Below are 20,121 nucleotides of genomic sequence, written 5' to 3'. Positions count from 1 at the left end.
ACAAGTGTTGCCATAAAAAAAACATTCGTTAAAAATTACAAGACAGTTAACTTCGAAATTAAAACATTAGGTAAACAGTGTTAAAAAAGCCGCGAATACAAAATTCCGTTCACTATATCGATTACAATCAGCGTTTAAATCCACCAACACTTACCTTGTTATTTCTTTTTAACCTAGCATTCTGCAACTGTGCCGCTAAAGAATTAACTTCGCCACCGTCACTACTTTGCGACCTAGACATGTTCATCGGGGGAGGTGGTGGTGGAGGAGGTGCCAGCCCTCCCGCTGGCGGCATCGGTGGTCCGGCCGGGGGTGGCGGCGGTGCGGGCGGCGCACTCACAGTTCTTTGATGACCAGATTGTGCAGATGGGGGTGAAATAGGGCTAGGGGCGGGGGCGGCGGACATTGGCATTGCCGGCGCTGCAGGCACGTTATTTTGAGGAGTCATCGGTGACGTTTGCTGAGGTGACATCAATGAATTCGATATCCGCCTTTCTTGGATCATTGCGACGTCTTCTCGTGTCATCGTGCGGTAACCCATGTCTTCGTCGTATTGCTGCTGCGGTAACTGCTGTTGCGGTGGTTGCGGTGCTACCGGCGGTGCATACTGGGGGGCTGGTTGTCTAACTATATTACTAAGTACCTATAATGGTTACGATCAATTAAGTCTTTTGGAGTGGTTTACATAGGGTACAGGTTAAAACGCGTTGGTGTTAGTGTCATTATTATTTGAGAGGTTTGTTTTTATTTTTTTTTTTGCGAATTTCACTACGTTGACTTTAGATGTGCATCTAGTTTACAGTTTATATAAATTTATTTTAGAGTGCGAGCTATCACTGTATTCTTTCATCTTCGACACAATCTTTTTTGTATATCTCACTTACGAAAAAAAAAAACTAGTCGAACTTCCCTCGCACCTGAAGTACAGTAAAGTAAATCCAGATTTTTCGAACAATTACAAGATTTGATTTTGTGAATTTTATTTTATTTTTTTATAACCCTTAACTATAAGTTAAAATAAAGATATATAGATAATATTAACGTAAAGGTAAAAAAGCGTGATATGCATTTGTTTCAGGTGAATTTTTGTGTTGACGTCATCAACATTTTTGCAAGGACACGTATATCATGGGATTGTGCAGTGTAATATTAACAATAACAGTACTATATTCCCAAATTTTTGGGAAAATGGTGATATTTTGAGTCACCTGTATAAGTAATTCTAAAAACTATGGGTGCATTGATAAACTACAAGTCATAATATTTAAGAGAGGATTTATTTATTCAGCAGAATTTTGAGATGGCGTCATCAATTTTTAGGATGGCATAAAAATTTTGATTATGTAATGGTTTACCATAATTAAGCTAACCTTAAAACGTTTGCAAGATTTCCATTTTGCCGTTTTAAAGTTAAATTGCAAAATGTTGTTTTTTCATAAATCTGGATATCTAGGGTGAAAACTCAAATTCGTACACCACAACAGAAGTCTTATTATTTTATAAAATTAAAATCAAATTTACTGTTGTAAATTTTGGAAATGACGTCATCCAATTGGCGATGTGATAGTCTTAATATACATACAAAATTTGACAACAATCGATCCGGTAATTTCGGAGATTATCTGCAAATCTCATTATATCAAAAAACCGACACAGACAGACAGATGGACAGACGGACGAAAATGGGAGACCACTTTTTCTATAAGGATCATGAAATGTCAAGAAAACTTGAAAATGGCAAGTTGCCGGATGAATTCGATTACTATACTTCTTTAACATACAATGAAGCAAAAAAAAAAAAAAACTGAAAAATCGAAAAACTTAAAAACCGAAAAATTGAGGATCAAAATTCAAAATATAAAAAAATAAAACATCAAAACAGAAAAATCGAGGAATTGAAAAATTGGGAACTCGAAAAAGTCAAAAAAATCATCAGAGCCAGAAATTGAAAAACCGAAAAATTAAAAAACCTGAAAATAGAAAAATTGAAAAACTAAAAATTTGAGAAATGGAAAATTAAACATCGAAAAATCGATTAATCCAAAAATTGAAAAACCGTAAAACTGAATTCCCGATAAAATTTGAGAAATCGAAAAATAAAAAAATCTAGAAATGAAAGATTTGTAAAATTGAGGAACTGAAGAAGCGAAAAATTGAAAAATCCTAAAACTGAAATACCGAAAAATTTAAAAATAGAAGAATTGAAAAACAGAAAAATCCCAAAACTGACACATCGAAAAATTGAGAAATCGAAAAAATGAAAACTTAAATAATCGAAAAATTAAAGAAAGCAAAAAATCGAAAAATTGAAGTCATGTATTCAAAAATCCTAAAAATAAAATATCGAAAAATTCATAAATGGAAAAATTGAACAATTGAGAATCGGGAAGTCGAAAAATAGAAAAACCGAAAATTTTATAAACTGAAATCGAAAAATTGAAAAATCGAGAAATCGAAAAATTGAAAAACTAACAATTCGAGAAATGGAAAAATCAAACATCGAAAAATCGATTAATCCAAAAATTGAAAAACTGTAAAACTGAAATATCGGGAATTTGGGAAATCAAAAAATAAAAAAATCGAGAAATGAAAGATTTGTAAAACCGCGGAACTGAAAAAGTGAAAAATTTAAAAATCCCAAACCTGAAATATCGAAAAATAGAAAAATAGAAGAAAAATTGAGAAATCGAAAAATTGAAAATTGAAATCAAAAATTTTAAAAATTGAAAAAATCGAAAAATTCATAAATTAAAAATTGAACAATTGAGAATCGATAAATCGCAAAATCGTCAACTCCGAAAATCGAAAAACTGAAAAATCAAACATCGAAAAATTGATTAATCCAAAAATTGAAAAACCGTAAAACTGAATTATCGGGAATTTGAGCAATCGAAAAATAAAAATCTAGAAATGAAAATTTGTAAAATTGAGGAACTGAAGAAGCGAAAAATTGAAAAATCGTAAAACTGAAACACCGAAAAATTGAAAAATAGAAGAATTGAAAAACAGAAAAATCCCAAAACTGACACATCGAAAAATTGAGAAATCGAAAAAATGAAAACTTAAATAATCGAAAAATTAAAGAAAGCAAAAAATCGAAAAATTGAAGTCATGTACATTCAAAAATCCTAAAAATAAAATATCGAAAAATTTAAAAATCGATAAATCCAAAAATTGAAAAAGTGAAAATTCGAGAAACGGAAAAATCAAACCCTGAAAAATCGAGAAATCGAAAAATAAAAAAAATCGAGAAATGAAAGATTTGTAAAATCGAGGAACTGAAGACGCGAAAAATTGAAAAATCCCAAAATTAAAATAGCGACAAATTGAAAAATAGAAGAATCGAAAAATCTCAAAATTAGAGAAATGGAAAAATCAAACATCGAAATATCGATTAATCCAAAAATTGAAAAAGCGTAAAACCAAAGTATCGTAAAATGGAGAAATCGAAAACTTAAATAATCGAAAGATTGAAAAATCAAAAATTTAAAAAAATCTCAAAATTAAAAAAAAAAAAATCGAAGAACTGAAATATGTATTAAAAAATCCTAAAACTGAAATATCGAAAAATTGATAAATCGAAAAATTAAACAATTGAGAATCGAGAAGTCGAAATCAAAAACCTGAAAAATTGAAAAACCGAAAATTTGAGAAACTGAAAAATCAAGAAATGCAAAAATCTGAAAGTCGAAAAATCGAGAAATCGAAAAATCGATTAATCCAGAAATCGAAAAATCGAGAATTTGTAAAATCGAAGAATTGAAGAAGCGAAAGATTGAAAAATGCGAAAGCTGAAGCACCGAAAAATTGAAAAATAGAAGAATCGAAAAATTGAAAAATTCCAAAATTGAAACATCGAAAAATTGAAAATGTAAAAAATCGAAAAACTGGAATATTGAAAAATCCCAAAATTGAAATATCAAAAACTTGAAAAATCGAGAAATCGAAAAATTGATTAATCCAGAAATCGAAAAATTGAAAATTTAGAAACCCTAAAAATTGAAAAAGTGAAAAACTGAAATATCGAGATTTGAGAAATCGAAAAATAAAAAATCGAGAAATCAAAAATTTGTAAGATCGAGAAAGAAGAGAAAAATTGAAAAATTACAAAATAGAAATATCAAAAAATTTAAGAATCGAAAAACTGAAAAATCCCAAAGGTGAAACATCGACAATTAAATAATCATAAAACTGAAAAATCAAAAACCTGAGAAAACTGACAAACGGACAAATTTTGATTAACGATTTACCATGTTCTCCAATTTCAAAGTTAAACTGTTGCTTGACAAGTTTGATTTTTTTTTTTTTAAATCTGGATGTCTAGGAGTATGTAATTTTGTAAAATGACGTTGACGTCATCTTTTTTGAGGGGGTGTAACCGAAAAAAATTTTATTTATTACGATAACCTTAAAACGTTTACATGATTTCAAAGTATTCGACCCTGTAGTTTCAAAATTAAATTACAAACATGTTTTTGTTCTGCGCTTTTTGTGATTCAGTCACTACATAAAATTTGTCAACAATCGGTCCGGTAGTTTCGGAGAATATTTGGCTAAAAAATAGACACAAGCAGGCAGACTGGAACGGGAGACCTACTTTTTCGTAATTTAGAAGCAATGAAACATCAAAAAAACATGAAAATAGCTAGTCGACCGATGGACTCGATTACCACATTTTCATAGCTTATGCTCAGAAAACTGCGTTACGAAATTTCCATAAATAATAGGAGTATATTGATTTTTAAAAACACGTGGTGAAAAATTTCACAAAAATGTTAAAAGTGTGACTATAAACTGTTAAAAAAAGAACTGCTCTTGCATTATACAGCGAAAGATGTGTACAGGTTACATTTAAATAATTTATCTGAGGAAATAAAGAAGTGGCAAATTCTTATTACAAATGCAGATGTACAAATTAAAAAAAAAACTTGTTGCGGTGTTTTATAACCTCAGTCTAAAGTCAACGAGTGATATGAATAAACGCTATGTAAACGTAAAAGCATGTAAAAACTTGTACAGAAAAAGAAATATATAAACTATTACTACTGTTCTAGTACAGAAACGCGTCAAACGAGTAAAAATATTCGCAGTTAACTCACACAACTCAACGAGCGATATTTGTAAACGATAAGCTACTTTCTGAAACGGAAATACGGTAAAAATATTTGATCAAATTTAACTCTATTGTACTTTAAAGGTGATCATTTTATTTAACGCTTTAAATTTAGAGCAGTCCTTACCTCTAACGAATGGAACATCGCCCTTGCAAAAAGGTCCGCATCTTCCTTTGAGCTAAAATTCAACCCGTAAACTTGTTTATTGTCACGCCACTGGTGAAATGTAGCTGTTGCTTGATTATATTTCAGTCCTTTTAAAATGGCACAGTTAATAACAACCTAAAAATAAATTTTTCAACGAAATTATTAAAATTCATGTTTTTTTTGTTACTTCGTGATCCTGGAGTTTTCTTCCGACGACTCTGAATGTTTGTTGTACGGTGTGTTGGTATATGTGAACTTTCGAAAGCCCCGACGATGTTCCTGATGGTATCCACTTTTTATTTACGTCATCGTAGATCATAACACTAGCTCGAGCGCTAGCTATTGATTGTTCACTATAAAATAATAGATAGCGTTAATTAAAATGAGAATTTAATTTTCACATACAATTTAGCAAGCACGCTAAACAGTGAATAATAACAGTAAAATAAACATGCAGTAACATTGCAGTAAATTCACTTGTGGTTGGCTGGCTGAAAAGATGTTTTATGTAGATTTTTGGATAAAGTATTATTGTTATTGACTTGATAAATAAGAAATCAGGCAGCCCAAATAGGATTTTTAAACTATACTTACTCCTCTTCCACACGTCAGTGATATATAAAAGCAAATTGATTATTATTAAGCTCAAGGTTTTTCCGTGATCACAATGCGAAATATACGTCATTTTTAGTAATTTGAATAAAACGTACAATTTATGGTGATTTCTGAACTCTGAAATGATTTCTCACGATAGCATTTGGTATTCTTTTAAAAATGTTTTTGTTCGATGCACATCTAAAACAACTACAAACACCCGAAGATAGCGATCTCTTTTTTCATCGTAATTAATATTCAATTTATGCAACATATTTTGTTAAACTTTAACATGGAATTGTTCTGGATTTGATTCTTAACGACTTTGGCCATAATATTTCTGACTTAATTTTGCGTTTTTTTAATGTTTAATCTTTTTTTATTTTTTATTATGTATAAAATAAAGTACACATTTCGTGTTCATTTGTAATTGTTTTTAGTAAAAACCTGAACGACGTGTGCGCGGTATGTAGATATTTTTCAAATTTGTAGGTTTATTTACTGAAAACTCTGAAAATGTGTCACTAGTTTAAATAAATCGGTCTATGGTTATTTAAACAGAAGCTCCCTCGTTGCTAAAGCCATTAAACTTCTTCGAAAATGAGAAGATTTGTTTTTGCGAGTTTTTTTTTATATACTTAAGTTAAAATGAGTATGTGTGTAGCGTTAAAGCAATGATAAAGAAGCATGCAATGTGTATGTTTCAAGCGAGCTTTTCTATTACAAAATTTTATGAAGACGTCCTCAACGCCTTATAAGATAAGTAATATTTCGGACATTTTAGATGACCGATAACCTTAAAACGTTAGCAACATTTCAGAGGATTCGATTTAGGAGTTTCAAAGTTAAATTGATATTTAGAATTTAAAAAAAATCAAGACGAACTCAAACCACAAGTGTAGGATAGGAGTATGTTATTTCATAAAATTTGAATAACATTACTATGCAACATTTTGAAGTGTCGTCCTCACGTTGTTGGCGGGGATGATTATATCAATTTTGGTTGGAGTTATACCATCTTCACGATATTGCTAAAATACTTACGCAATTTGATAACGATCGGTCTAGTAGTTTCGGAGGCCATAAAAATTGACAGAGACGACAGACAAAAAGAGGGAAACGGAGACCTATTTTCTCGTACTCTAGGGGTCATGAAACGTCGAAAAAACACGAAAGTAACAATCCGCCGGCTGGATCTTTTTACAACACTTCCTCAGTTAAAATATAACAAAATTGGTAGATTACACTAGACGCCGAGGCGGACGGGAAACTTGTTATTATTATTATTATTATTATTATTATTATTACATATAATTATTATAATAGAATATAGGTAGTTTAATAATCAGCACATCAAGAAGTCCATAAAACACTATTTCAAACTATACAATTTTTTTGGGGTAGACATTTATTTATTTTTGGGGAATATACATATTTTCCGTACTGTTAAAATAAACCTAGAGAACGAAACAATAGGTCTCCCGTTTCTACCTGCCTGTCTGTGTCTATTTTTTAGCTAGATAATTTCCGAAATTATCGGATCCATTATTGTTAAATTTTATATACAGACAAAAAGCGCACACTCCTCGACATCCCATTAAATAACACATTTATAAATTATAAACAAAAACAAAACCAACATAAGAAAAATCCATTAAAACAACCAACTAAACAATAGTGAAGATGTTCAAAATTTCTGCCTCGTACATGTAAGTAAGCGCGTAATGTTTCCAAATTTTTATCATTTTTGTGAAAGTTAGGCATCAGTACTTGCTAAGATAAAACTGATTTTGGCAATGACGTACCCTCTAAGAAAAGAGAAGGTGGGTGGGCGGGGTTAGTAGATGTTAAAGTAAGACCGATTTTGGCAAATGACATACCTTCTAAGAAAAGAGAGTGGGTGGGCGGGGCTAGTACCTGATAAGATAAGACTAATTTTCGCAAATACGATACCCTCTAAGAAAAGAGAGGGTGGGTGGGTGGGGCTAGTACCTGATAAGATAAGACTAATTTTCTAACTGAAATGGTAATTAAACATATCCAAAAATATGTAGGGTATTCTAATAAAAAAAAAATAAAATAAAATTTGTCCAATCATCCCCTCTTCATTTTTAGTAGGTAAAGTTATCTAAATTAATACATTTTATAAAATAATATGCTCTTGTACTCGTGGTTTATGTATCCCCCTTGCTTTTTATCACAAGTACGAAAAATTAAAAAAAAATCGGAAAACTGAAACATTTAAAATCGAAAAATTGAAGAAGCAAAATAATGAAAAATCCCAAAACTGAAATATCAATAAATTGAAAAATCGAGAAAGCGAAAAGTGGAAAAACTGAAAATTTGAGAAATCGAAAAATTCAAAAATCAAAAACTATAACAATCAAGAAATCGAAAATTTTGATAAATTGAAACGGTAAAAACTCGATACATTGAAAAATCAAAAAATGAAGAAGGGGTGGATGGCCGGAGTTATTGCTTGTTTATAAAAGACTCTATAACAAGAGGTTAAACTTAACCCCACCCACCCACCGGATTTCTTATTTTTTGTTCTTCTGAAATAAAAAATAAATCTTATAGCACCTAGTTAACAAAAAAATTACGAATTGAGCTCTTTTTTTTTCTTTTTTTAGCAGCCTACGTTTTGTAAGTTCCCATTGCCACTTTAGAAAAGAACACATAATTAACCCCGCCCACCCAATCAGCCTTCATTTTAGTGATTCATTTTATCTAGCCAGAATGAAAGGTGGATCTCAGACTACTCAAGAAATAAGATCGTTAGAATGAAAACAGCGGAGATGGGTGGAGCTAGTACTTGCTAAGAAAAGACTGACTGGCAAATCACATACACTGTAAGAAAATAGAGGGCGGGTGGGCGGGGCTAGTATTTGTTACGATAAGATTAATTTTGGTAAACGACTGTAAAATATTAAGAGTAATCACTGAAATGAAGAGGGGGCGGATGGGCGGAGCTATTGCTTGCTTATAAGACTCTAAAACAAAAAGTTAAACTTATATTTTGCCTTTTGTTTTAATATCTGTAGACTTCTTTTCACACAATATGGATTTTGGAATTATGGGGCGGAACCTAAATGCAAAATCGATATTTCCTTATACAAATTTTCCATTTTAAACATATTTTAAGTTTCATGTTGTGAAAAGAAGTCTACACATATTAAAACAAAAAGGCAAAATGTAAGCCCGCCCACCCGCCTGATCTCAATTGTGATGATTTTTTTATTCGCCCTTAACCAAGAGGGCGGAGCTTAACTGCAAAATACTTATTTCTTTACAAGAAAATAAAAACATGTTTTTGAGTGTCGTGTTGTTCAAAGAATACTACGTTTATTAAGAAAAAAGGCAAAATATAAACCCCGCCCACCCACCCCGTCCCAATTGTGATGATTTTTTTTATTCATAGAAACGTTTAAAATGGTAAATTTTTGTAGGGAAATATGGATTTTGCAATTAGGCTCCACCGCTAGGTCCACCAACGAATGAAAACTTAATTACTGTTTAGATCAGGGCAGGTATGGGTGTGGGGCTTAATCTTTGGCTTTAGTTTTTTCTTAATATACATAGTATTCTTTGAATAACACGATAATCAAAAATATGTCTTACATGGTAATTTCTTGTGGACTTTGTAATTAAATTTCGCACTTTTGGCTCTCGACGCTTAAAAAAACATTGAGATAGGGCCCTTTTTCTTAATATACGCAGTCGTCTTTTCAGAACAAGAAACTTAAACATTGTTAAAGTGGTAAATTCTTCTAGACAAATATGGATCTTGCAATTAAGCCCCGCCCCTCGATATGACAACGAATGAAAAATTCATCACAATTGAGAATTGAGATCGGGGCGGGTACGGGAGGGGCTTAATCTTTGGGTTTATTTTTCGTAATACATACACATGGTATTCTTTGAACAGCACGATACTCAAAAACAATATTTTAATTTCTCGTAGAGAAATAAGGATTTTGCAGTTAAGCTCCGCCTTCTTGGCGCACGACGAATAAAAAAAATCTTCACAATAGAGATAGGGCGGGTGGGCACTAGTATGTGTAGACTTATTTCGGCAACAAGAAACTTAAAACATGTCTAAAATGTGATTTTTTGTAGTAATCAACTTAAATTCTCCACTTTTCCAGCAACTGCAATTGGATCTTCAACGTCAACAGCAAGTTTATAAATCCCACTTAATTTATTTACGTTCACAAGGAGATTTCGAGAATTATTATAATAAAAACCAAGTACCTTTGCTGACCGTACATTCGTCAATTTTTATGACATTATTTTAATTAAAATAGAACAGTCAGAATGCGAGCGCCGCGAGCACGTTCAGGAGTAACTTTATATTTTTTGTGTGCAATATTTTTTACGTCTTTCATGGAGTCAACATCGGACTTCTGTATCAAATGACTCGTAGCCGAGTGGGTTCGAATTCCATCCTCACCAAATGTTTTTTTACAATGTGACTGGTATTATGTGGGACAAAATACGATAATGGGCAAAAACGTGTTCCTACCACATTTATCTGTGTTTTCTTTTAATTTTTTCTTAAATATTGAATTTATCACAAACAATGACTTTATAATTATTAGATATTACACAGTTCACTAATATTAAGTGGTACACAGTTGCAGTTTTCCATAAAACTTTTAAAAAATGTAACGCCGGTCCCCTGTCCCCAGGCGATATTTACAAAAAGCTTCGTATTGTGGGCAACTGCTGCATTCATGTTATTTACGTATAATTTATTTTTGTAAACTCAATACCGTGAACATTTATTTAAACATAATTAAAAGTCTTTTAATTGCTTTATTGTTGTACAAAAAAAATAAATAAATGTGTACCTACAAATGCATCATTTAAGATTTGGTAAGCATTTATGGATATTGTTATCATTGCTTTTAACTGAAGAAGCTGTGACTGCTTCTGACAAGTTGACAAAGTGAGTGAAAAAAATGGCCAAACAGTTAAGTTGTCTGTTGTCGTAGTTTTCACGTTTAATTTACATCATTTATTCGTAATTTGAAAAAATATGTTTTCTAAAGTAACGACGGTCCCCGCTGATATAAACGGTATTTTCAATTTTATAGCGTAAGTATTATGTTTGTCCAATAAAGCATTGAAAACAATTTGATTAAATGGTTATGTGCTAAATTTCAGATTATTGCGAATTACAAAATATATATATTAAACGTATTTTGTGACGACGGTCCCCTGTAACGCCGGTCCCCTTATTTTTAATTTTACCGATAAATTCTTATCTATAGTGGCTAACGGCCATATTATTTTATGTTTAAGAAAACGAAGAAAACTGCAGCTGAAAACGAGAATATAAACGTGAAAAGAAAAAAAAAAAAAACGTGTAAGAATGTCGGACAAAGATGGAAATTTAAAAAGAATGAAAGACACGGAGTACAATCTAAAAAATCGAAAGAAAATAAATGACATGAACAAAAATGAAAAGATGCGAGTAAGACAGCAGGAAAAATTAAGAACTAAGCGTTACAGAGATATTTTTAACATTCCAGGCATTTCGTCGATGCACCAAATTACGTGTAGTATTGAAGCGAAAAAACATATTTTGTAGAGAATTAAGTTATTTTGACTGCTCATTTAAGTGTATTTGTAACCACTTTCCTTTCAACAAAGGCCAAATAAATTTTATTAACGTATTAAAATTTATTATTATTTTATAATTAAAACTGTTCCTCGCTTAGAAAAAAAATCTAGTCCTTCATTTGCTGCCTATTAAAATATTTTCGCGGACATTATTATAAATTGCTTTTTAACATCCTGTAGTGTTAATCTATTAACAAAAAATTACACCTAAAACATGTTAGTTTTTATTTTTTTCTTTTCAGTGATTTTGCCCTTTATCGTATTTTGTCCCATGTATACTTTTTACTTGTAACAACAAATTTTACAATTCTTCGAAAAAAAAAATTGGATTTGTTTGATTGTACCCTGGATCAAAACTTTTGAAATTCCAAAATATGCAATTTCTCTTTTCTCACAATTAAATTTTGTTAAATTCTGTACCATCAAATTTTATTCATAAGCAATAACACAACGCACCGACATAAATTTTGTTTACCCATTCTAATCGGTACAACAATATTGTTAACATACTTTTGGATAACCCTTTTATTTAGAAATGAAATTTGATATTTAAAAAAATTGATGTAAATTACAGTGAATTTTGTTATTTTAAAAATTGTACCTGCCCTTTAACCAAACGTAAATAAATTTAATTAAAAATGAAGTGTTTTGCAAATTTTCAAAAGTGTTGCCAAGAATATCCTGGTGTACAAAAAAATAAGACAATCGGGTTAAAAAAAACACTGCTTCATGCTAATATCATACATTATTTTGTAGGTAATTTCTGAAATCAATCTTTTGTTAAAATTATAATAAAATCGATGGCAATCAATCTGTAATTTGTGGTTTTGCACAGAATTACGTATAAGGTTAATCAGGAGAAGCTCTACGCCTAAAAAACTCAAAATGCATCCAATAACACAATTCGGAAATAAACGTCGATTTTTGGGTTAAAAGCAAATACAATTACATTCAAAACAAGTACTCGTTAGAGTATCTCCATTATAATATTAATAATGTATGGATAATGCTCTCTATACAAACGTGATGCAGTAGCCGCATTTTGTACTTAGGCACCATGTATGTATGAAAATCATATCAGTTTTTTCGTCGTTTGAATACATTTTGTATCAATTCTGTCGAAATGCCATCTGACAACGTTGTTAAAACAAAACAATTACCTACGTTTTATTTGGTTTTAAAACTGTATGAAATTAGATAGAATTGTATTTCTGGTTGCCGCTTGATTTTTTTTAGGAGCAGAGCTTCTCGTGAATAACCCTGTATGAATCTAATCGCTTTAAACTACTGCATATTTTTCCAACAGAACTGATTTTGTATCTCTTTCCGTTTCCGAAATTACAGTAACGTGCAAATTTGCCAACGCACTGATAAGAATTTTGGTCGATTGTGGATCTTGCGTACTATTTTAAAATTTGTTTTGACCTATTGTAAACATGAAAGATTCTCGAATTTAAAAAATACCTACAAAAATCTTTTTATGGCATTTTCGATTACCACAAAAAGTATACACCTTATAATCAAAGCTGAATACTTATTTAGTTGGTGGTTCGCCTACGTAGAAAAATGTAAACATAAAAATGAGGTTCCTTAATTTACATACATTTTATTTTGATGAATAACACTGTTTTTGTCTTGTAATGCATAACCTTCGGTGTTAATGTTAATCACGTATCAACTATGATGAATTTACCGGGGGGATTTATATACAAAAATGTTGCTATATTTTTTGTTTATATGTATCCACAAACACATAAACAAGTCGTAATGTGCTTAGAATTCATGACAGTATTTATCGCGTAGTTAAAAATTAGTGAATGGCACGTTTGTCAAAAAAGAACATTAAAAATCATTAATGGTTGCAAAGTAAGTATGATTACTTGTTTGAGGAGAAAATTTCTGTTGAATGAGTGTATTATCTAAAATTTTGTAACACGTTTTACCACTCAACAAGTGAAAGGAGGACTTTACGGATTGTGTTTGAGACTAATCCATTTAATGGACATTTTTACTGTTGTGAATTTTCCTGATCTGCTCCTGGCATTATCCTTGTTACCACATGGCTTGATTCGATAATTACCACCTATTAAGCGTTTTCACTGACATTTAAAAGATAATTTGTTTAATATCTGTAACTGACATTCATTCAAAGAATATATTTTAAATGTCTAGTTCCATAAAGAAGTTCAACAAACAGTGCTTGTATGCACTTATTGTTCGATTGATTTTTATGGGAACAAAACCCTTTTACAAAAAGGAAATGCGTCAATAAAAATCCGCTTTATCACTGGAAAGGAATGCATGAAGATAAAGGTAACGTTACACCGTGACATATCTTTCGATGAAATGCTGAGAAAAATATGAGTAAACATTGGTTTGTGAAAGTAAATAAAATGAGATGGAATCGGAGAAGTTTTGAATGCACACACAAGTTATCTATTCGTACAAATCAATGTTGGAAAAAGTAACCTTTGCAAACTCCAAACGATGAAAAATAACAGTAGGGTCTACATTTCTAATAACACAAAACGAAGGGTTGGAATTAACATTTTTATAGTACCAATTGTTGCACAAAATTGTCTAAAATATGCCAACTGCCACTTTTTATTTGATTTTCTCACTTATCTAGTTTAAGTAACGCATTTACTTAACTGCCAAAACATTTAAATAAATATTTAATAACTGTCTATATTTAAAATGTACTTAATTTGTTAGTTCATCTTTATCATATAACACTCTCATCTGAAACTGACATTAGGTCTGGATTTTCTCAAACACTTTCAAAGCAAACTTTTAAATGATCCGATATTATTTTTGCAACAAGCCTCAAACTCTTGAACACAACCATAACGAATCTGTTCAATTTATAGTTCAAATGATACAAAGTCAAATTAATTACTAACCAATCCCAGTAGTCCTGCCAGCTTTCCCGTATTTTCTTTCGTAAATTCACATTAAATTCTTCCTCTATTTCTCGACAAAAATGATCCGCGTCGAAATCCATCATACCCGATGAAACTCCACACTTTCTAAATGCACAGGTGCACGGGATATTGCTCACATGAAACGGTGACACACCACAGTTTAACCCAACAAAATTAATAAAGTATTGAAAAAGGCACGTTAAACAAAAGCGTTGTCTACACCGAGTGGAAATGTGCTGACACAAATAGTTATATTATTAATCAGGAAGTTTGGTAGCAAAGTTCAATATTAATATGAAGCAGTAGGGTCGTACGCTTTGTTTACGTTCGTCACGACCCATATACTGAACGAGTCATGAAAAATATCCCTTCCTCATCCTTAATCGATAGTAATAAGGGCCCAAGTTTGTATTGTTAAAATCGTATTACTGTAATGATGGCGTCAGACGACGTTTTAGTGTCGTCAGTGTGCACAAGTGAGTAGTATAATTAAATCTCAAGGCAAGTTACCAGGTAACTTTATGAGTTGGACGCCCCAGGGTTTGGCCATATGAAGAGAGAAATGACCATCTGTCTCCGAACTAGATGACTTCCTAATTGTCATGTCTGTACGGGCAAGTCTGTTTTCTGTAATGGTGATAAATGGTGGTTAATTTTACAAATAATCTGTTATACTAAATGTTCGCTAGTTACTAATAAAGACTAACCATATTAGTAATTTATTATATACCGGTTCCTTTAACATCTCAGTTATTTGAAAAGACTGAAGATGCAAATTTAAAACGGATAATTAAAATCGATTAGATAGATACACGATTACCAATATTGTTTTTCGTTTTTTTTTTCGAAATGTGTTTTATTCTTTCATTGGTGTGATATTTAATTTCAAATTATTTACCACATGTTACCTACGTAGGTACTGATCGAGATCATTTATTGATTGCCAATAAATTATTTCAGCAAAATTGAGCAAAATTTTAAAAATGCGCTGAAGATAAACATTTTATGCGCTATGCGTTAGATTCTGTTTAGTTTTCATAGCAGCAAAATTGTAAAATAATACCCACATTATCGCACTACCTTTGTGACCTGATCATAAAATAAAAATGAAGTCATTGACATTTTTAAAAAACTAAATTACTATGAAGATATTTTTTTAAGTGACATTTATCTGGGTGCGATATAATGTGTAAATATAGTAATAATCAAATATTTAGAAACATAAATGTCAACCGTATACATTCATTGATCATACACACGATATAGTATTCTTTACTTTTATGACATCAATATGTACTTTAGTTAGTACAACTATTTTATAATAGTTTCAGTTTTCCAATTAACTCGTACTGAATTTAAACACCCAAAGTCAATCACAGTTATATGAAAAATAAGCATGATCTGTTATAGTGTAATACTGTAGCCGTCACAAAATTTTAGCTAGTCATCGAAATGGCATTTTATTTTATTATTTACACGAACATTTCCTGTCCACGTCGTTTTAAAACGAAACTAGGATGATAAAAATCGATGGTATTAAGATGACTAAAATTCATTGGCCAGTCAAATTCGTCATATTTTATCTTAAACAAACACTGTCAAATGAAAATGATCCGCTTATGCACAATAGTGACAAAATTTTTAACTTTAGTGGCATGTGATAACGAGTTGGGTTATATTTCCTCGTGATAACGTTATCAAGGAAAACCCTAACAAACAGATACAACGTCACGAGTATGCATAAAAATAAAAAAAATAAAAACAAGGGGGTATACATACACGCACTGATTGCAATTTTAGCATTGAAAAATATTGTGACTGGACTTCTCTGGTATTCTTGATTACACATCTCTCCAGTACACAGTATATTTTTGTTTCATTGTTAAGTTAAATTTGTAAAAAAAGTACTCCAAAGTTATTAGACAGAAGTTCCATCGTCTTTGACGCACAGTCACTTACGCACGTCCAGTTTCAAAGATGTACTTAAATTTAGATTTTATTTTTTGCTTTAATCTTCTAAGTTAAAATAAAAATGGGGATTAATAATTTTTAAAGTACAGATATAAGAGCATAACATGCAGGTGAAGTTTTCTAATAAAATTTTGTGGAATGTTTTTTGCTAATTATTTTGCCGCCTTATTACCACAGTGGGGTATATTTCTGATACCAGAAACATTTATAGACACTGAGATAAGTCGTTTTTTATGAAGAAAAAAAACTACATACTGAGAAACTTGATATTCTACACTCACGGGCAAAAAAAGCGAATCACCCAAAGTTTGTATTGAAAATGGTTCCTTTTTTAAACGTTTGGCTACAGTCAATATCAGTTTTGAAAAAATCACACAAAATATACTAATACTAGGTTTTTGGTTCTTTTTTGTACATGATATGAACCTCAAATCTGAAGATGATAAGTTTTTTCCAACAATGAGATTTGCAGTTGTGACGTTTAGAGGGCATTAACAGACTGTTTGTCATTGTAATTTGATGAAAACTGTGTTTTTGTCAATTAACATGAGTATTGTGGCCATTAATGCAGCACGAGCAATTGCTCTTATTCAGGATGGTCGAAGTTAACGGTACGTTGCCAATACGTTAGGGGTATCACAAGTGAGCATTCACAGAACTGTACGACGGTTTAATGAGACTGGATCATACAGCCGAAGACCTGATTCGGGTCGTCCAAAGAAAACATCGGCTCGGGATGACTGTTTTTTAACGCTGACCGTGTTCCGTAATAGGGATACGACCGCAGTTGAAGCCAGAAATCAACTTGAAGAAACACGAGGAGTTAGTGTAAGTGAAAGAACTGTAAGGAAAAGGTTAACTGCAGCTGAATTGAGGGCCCGTAGACCTGCAAGTGGCCCAGAACTTCTCCCACGCCATAGAGTAGCCCGACTTGCATTTGCTCGAGAACACGTTAACTCGGATCTTGCCCAATGGGGCCAAGTACTCTTTACAGATGAGTCGCGTTTTTGTCTACGTTCTCCTGACGGCCGTCAAAGAGTATGGCGAAGAAGAGGCGAAAGGTAGGCTCAGTGCAATATTGTTTCCAGACTAAGTTTTCATGGAGGTTCTGTGATGGTCTGGGCAGGAATTTCTGCCGAGGCTCGCACGGAACTTGTAGTGGTGGATAGAGGCACAATGAATGCTGATCGATATGTAGCAAATATTCTTCAAGAGCATGTCGTACCTTTTGCTCCTTTTATTGGCGATAATTTTATTCTAATGCATGATAATGCTAGACCACATATCGCTAGACTTGTACAAACCTACCTCGACGAATTCGGGATTTCACGTATGGAATGACCAGCACGCAGTCCCGACCTGAATCCAATTGAGCATGTGTGGGACATGTTAGGTAGACGTATCAGAGCACGTGTGCCGGCCATACAACACATAAGAGATCTTGCAAATGCGCTAGTTGAAGAATTTGACCAATTAGCCCAGGCTGAGATTAGACACCTCACAGATGGTATGGGAAGACGTATGGCAACCGTAATGCAAGCTAGAGGCGGCAATAGTCGTTAATAATGATATGTTAAGTAGTCTTTTGTTGGTTTAATGTAATGGATTTTCTGGTATTTTTTAATAAACTCGTAATTGTTGCAACTTCAGCGAAGGTCCCGTTACCTTCTCATCTCCTTCGTCCTAGATAAACTAATTTGTCTTATAAATGTGACGCACACCAGAATTTATTGAAGATTTCTACAAAAATCCTAATGATTCGATTTTTTTGCCGGTGAGTGTATATACATATAATAATTTTGCAAAATTTTGAGATGATATAAATTTTAGAGAATTGGTTTTGTAGTTTCAAGACGAATTGTCAAATTATACACGATTAAAATAAGAGTGAGAATATTTAACAAAATCTTGAAATGACGTCAGCATATTTTTGGGGGGAATGTAAAGACAAATTTTAATTAGTGTTTTTCCATTTACAAGACATTAAAATACATTGGAAAATTTCACAATAATTTGTCAAATAGTTTCGGCGTTTCCTGATAGACAGACAGACAGACAGGCAGACGGAATACGCTAATATAATTTGCAATAATCAATAATAAACAAAAAGGAAAATAGAGATAATTTTGAATTTAAATTCAAAATTCAAAAACAATTTGATGATAAATTTAAAGCTTTTTCCATATTGCAGTATGAAAAAATACTTACATGATATACTCCACAACACAAAACAAAAGAAAATATTATAACCTCAAATTTCGGACGTTTGAACTGGATTAAAAATATATACACATTCATCCGAAATTTCAAAATAATGAAACTAAAGCCTACCAGTTTCTGTTATCTCCTCATCTTTCGCAAACAGTAGACAGTATCTCAGTTTTCGTGACTTGATAATATCAGTCAAGGAATTTGAACTTTTTGTCGAAAATCGATTATTTTATGTTTGTGTGTTATTGTCCAATGTGTGAACCGATTCTTTTTATGATTTACGGCTTTTCGTAAACATGGAACGAACTAAATTCGAGTTCCGAAATTTTGAAAACGGACCTGCACATATTTTGCATAAACTTCGCAAGTTTTTTTATATTATGAACTTTTTTAAAACTTTTTTTGACAGTGGAAGTTAAGAAATTTGTTCGTTAATTCACAACATCATTAAAAAATTGGTCAAAAGCTCCTTCGCCCCTGAAGTACACTATAACAAAGTCCTCTTCTTAGAAAAATTATAACATTTGATTTTGCGAAATTTTACTGTTTTGTGGTAACCTCTATAAAGTATACAGATAATATAAAATTTGGATGCCCAGGGGAAAACTCAACGCAGATTATAAACCACAAGTGCGGGAGTGTATTATTTTATAAATTTTGGTTAATTTATATTTACAACATGCATTTACAATTTGAAACGTCGATAAAACATGAAAGTAGCCAATACTTCCTTAGCTTATGCCCGGGAATCAAAAACTGTAAAAAAGACGACATTTTGTATTCAGATAAAAGTTTTACTGGTTAAAATATATGAATTGGAGTAATCGTAAATATTTTCGTCCTTGGTAGTAAAACTTTACTAATGAGTGTAATTAATCATGGTGATGCAAAATAGCAACTACTTATCTTTGATTCCAATTTCTTTTTACCCAATCAAAAGCTGGAATTTTTTGATAACAATCCACATAATTACATATTTGTAATGAAAAAAAGCTTCTGCGTCAAATTAAAAACTCGTTTGCATCAAAAATATGAATTTTTGATGCAAACGAAAAATACAAATGCAAAATTGCTGCTGTGCTTTCGATTATTTCCCAGCGTAAGCTAAGAAAGTAATTTAATAAAACTGATCCGGTGGACGGATACTTTCATGTTCTCTCGGCGTTTTATGACCCCTTGACAATGAAAAATAGTCATCAAATTTTATATGTATTTTAGGAAAATCGTGTAGAAGACATGACTTCAAAATTAAGTATAGTAAATGTTATTTAAATTTTATTCACAGGATTTGAGGACCCGGGGTGGGTTAGGTAGCATCGCGCTTGCCTGCCACACCTTGGGTCGTGGGTTCGATTCCCGCCCTGCTCTGGGTGTTGTGTATGTCCCCCGTTACCCTGTAATTGGGCCTCCAGGGCCTGTTGGGTAACGTTAACCAATAAAAAAAAAAAAAAATTAAAAAATATAATAATATACTTCTACATTTTTGGCTTATGGATCCGTTTTGATTTTTACCTTGGTGACCCAGATTTTTG

At 31.9% G+C, this 20,121-nt stretch overlaps 1 protein-coding gene across 5 annotated transcripts in view; it reads right to left on the bottom strand.

Moving 5' to 3' along the window:
- Positions 1-20,121, bottom strand: part of LOC135128102 (protein enabled) — a 39,798-nt gene that overhangs the window by 10,391 nt on the left and 9,286 nt on the right. For 4 of the 5 annotated variants that reach the window (XM_064054949.1, XM_064054950.1, XM_064054948.1 and 1 more), the window contains 3 exons: positions 5,449-5,614; positions 5,241-5,396; positions 155-643 (listed from right to left, as the gene is read on the bottom strand). In XM_064054949.1, coding sequence (XP_063911019.1) covers positions 155-643; positions 5,241-5,396; positions 5,449-5,614 — 811 coding nt within the window. Of the gene's footprint in view, positions 1-154; positions 644-5,240; positions 5,397-5,448; positions 5,615-14,386; positions 14,669-20,121 lie in introns of those variants that run through there. The other variant, XM_064054947.1, reaches the window with a different exon arrangement.

The sequence above is a fragment of the Zophobas morio genome, unplaced genomic scaffold, assembly GCF_036711695.1.
Source record: "Zophobas morio isolate AGI-343-1 ecotype UQ-CSIRO unplaced genomic scaffold, CSIRO_AGI_Zmor_V1 ptg000012l, whole genome shotgun sequence".
Classification (NCBI taxonomy): Eukaryota; Metazoa; Arthropoda; class Insecta; order Coleoptera; family Tenebrionidae; genus Zophobas; species Zophobas morio.
The sequence above is the reverse complement of the archived record's forward strand: the minus strand, read 5'-3'. Positions and strand labels throughout refer to the sequence as shown.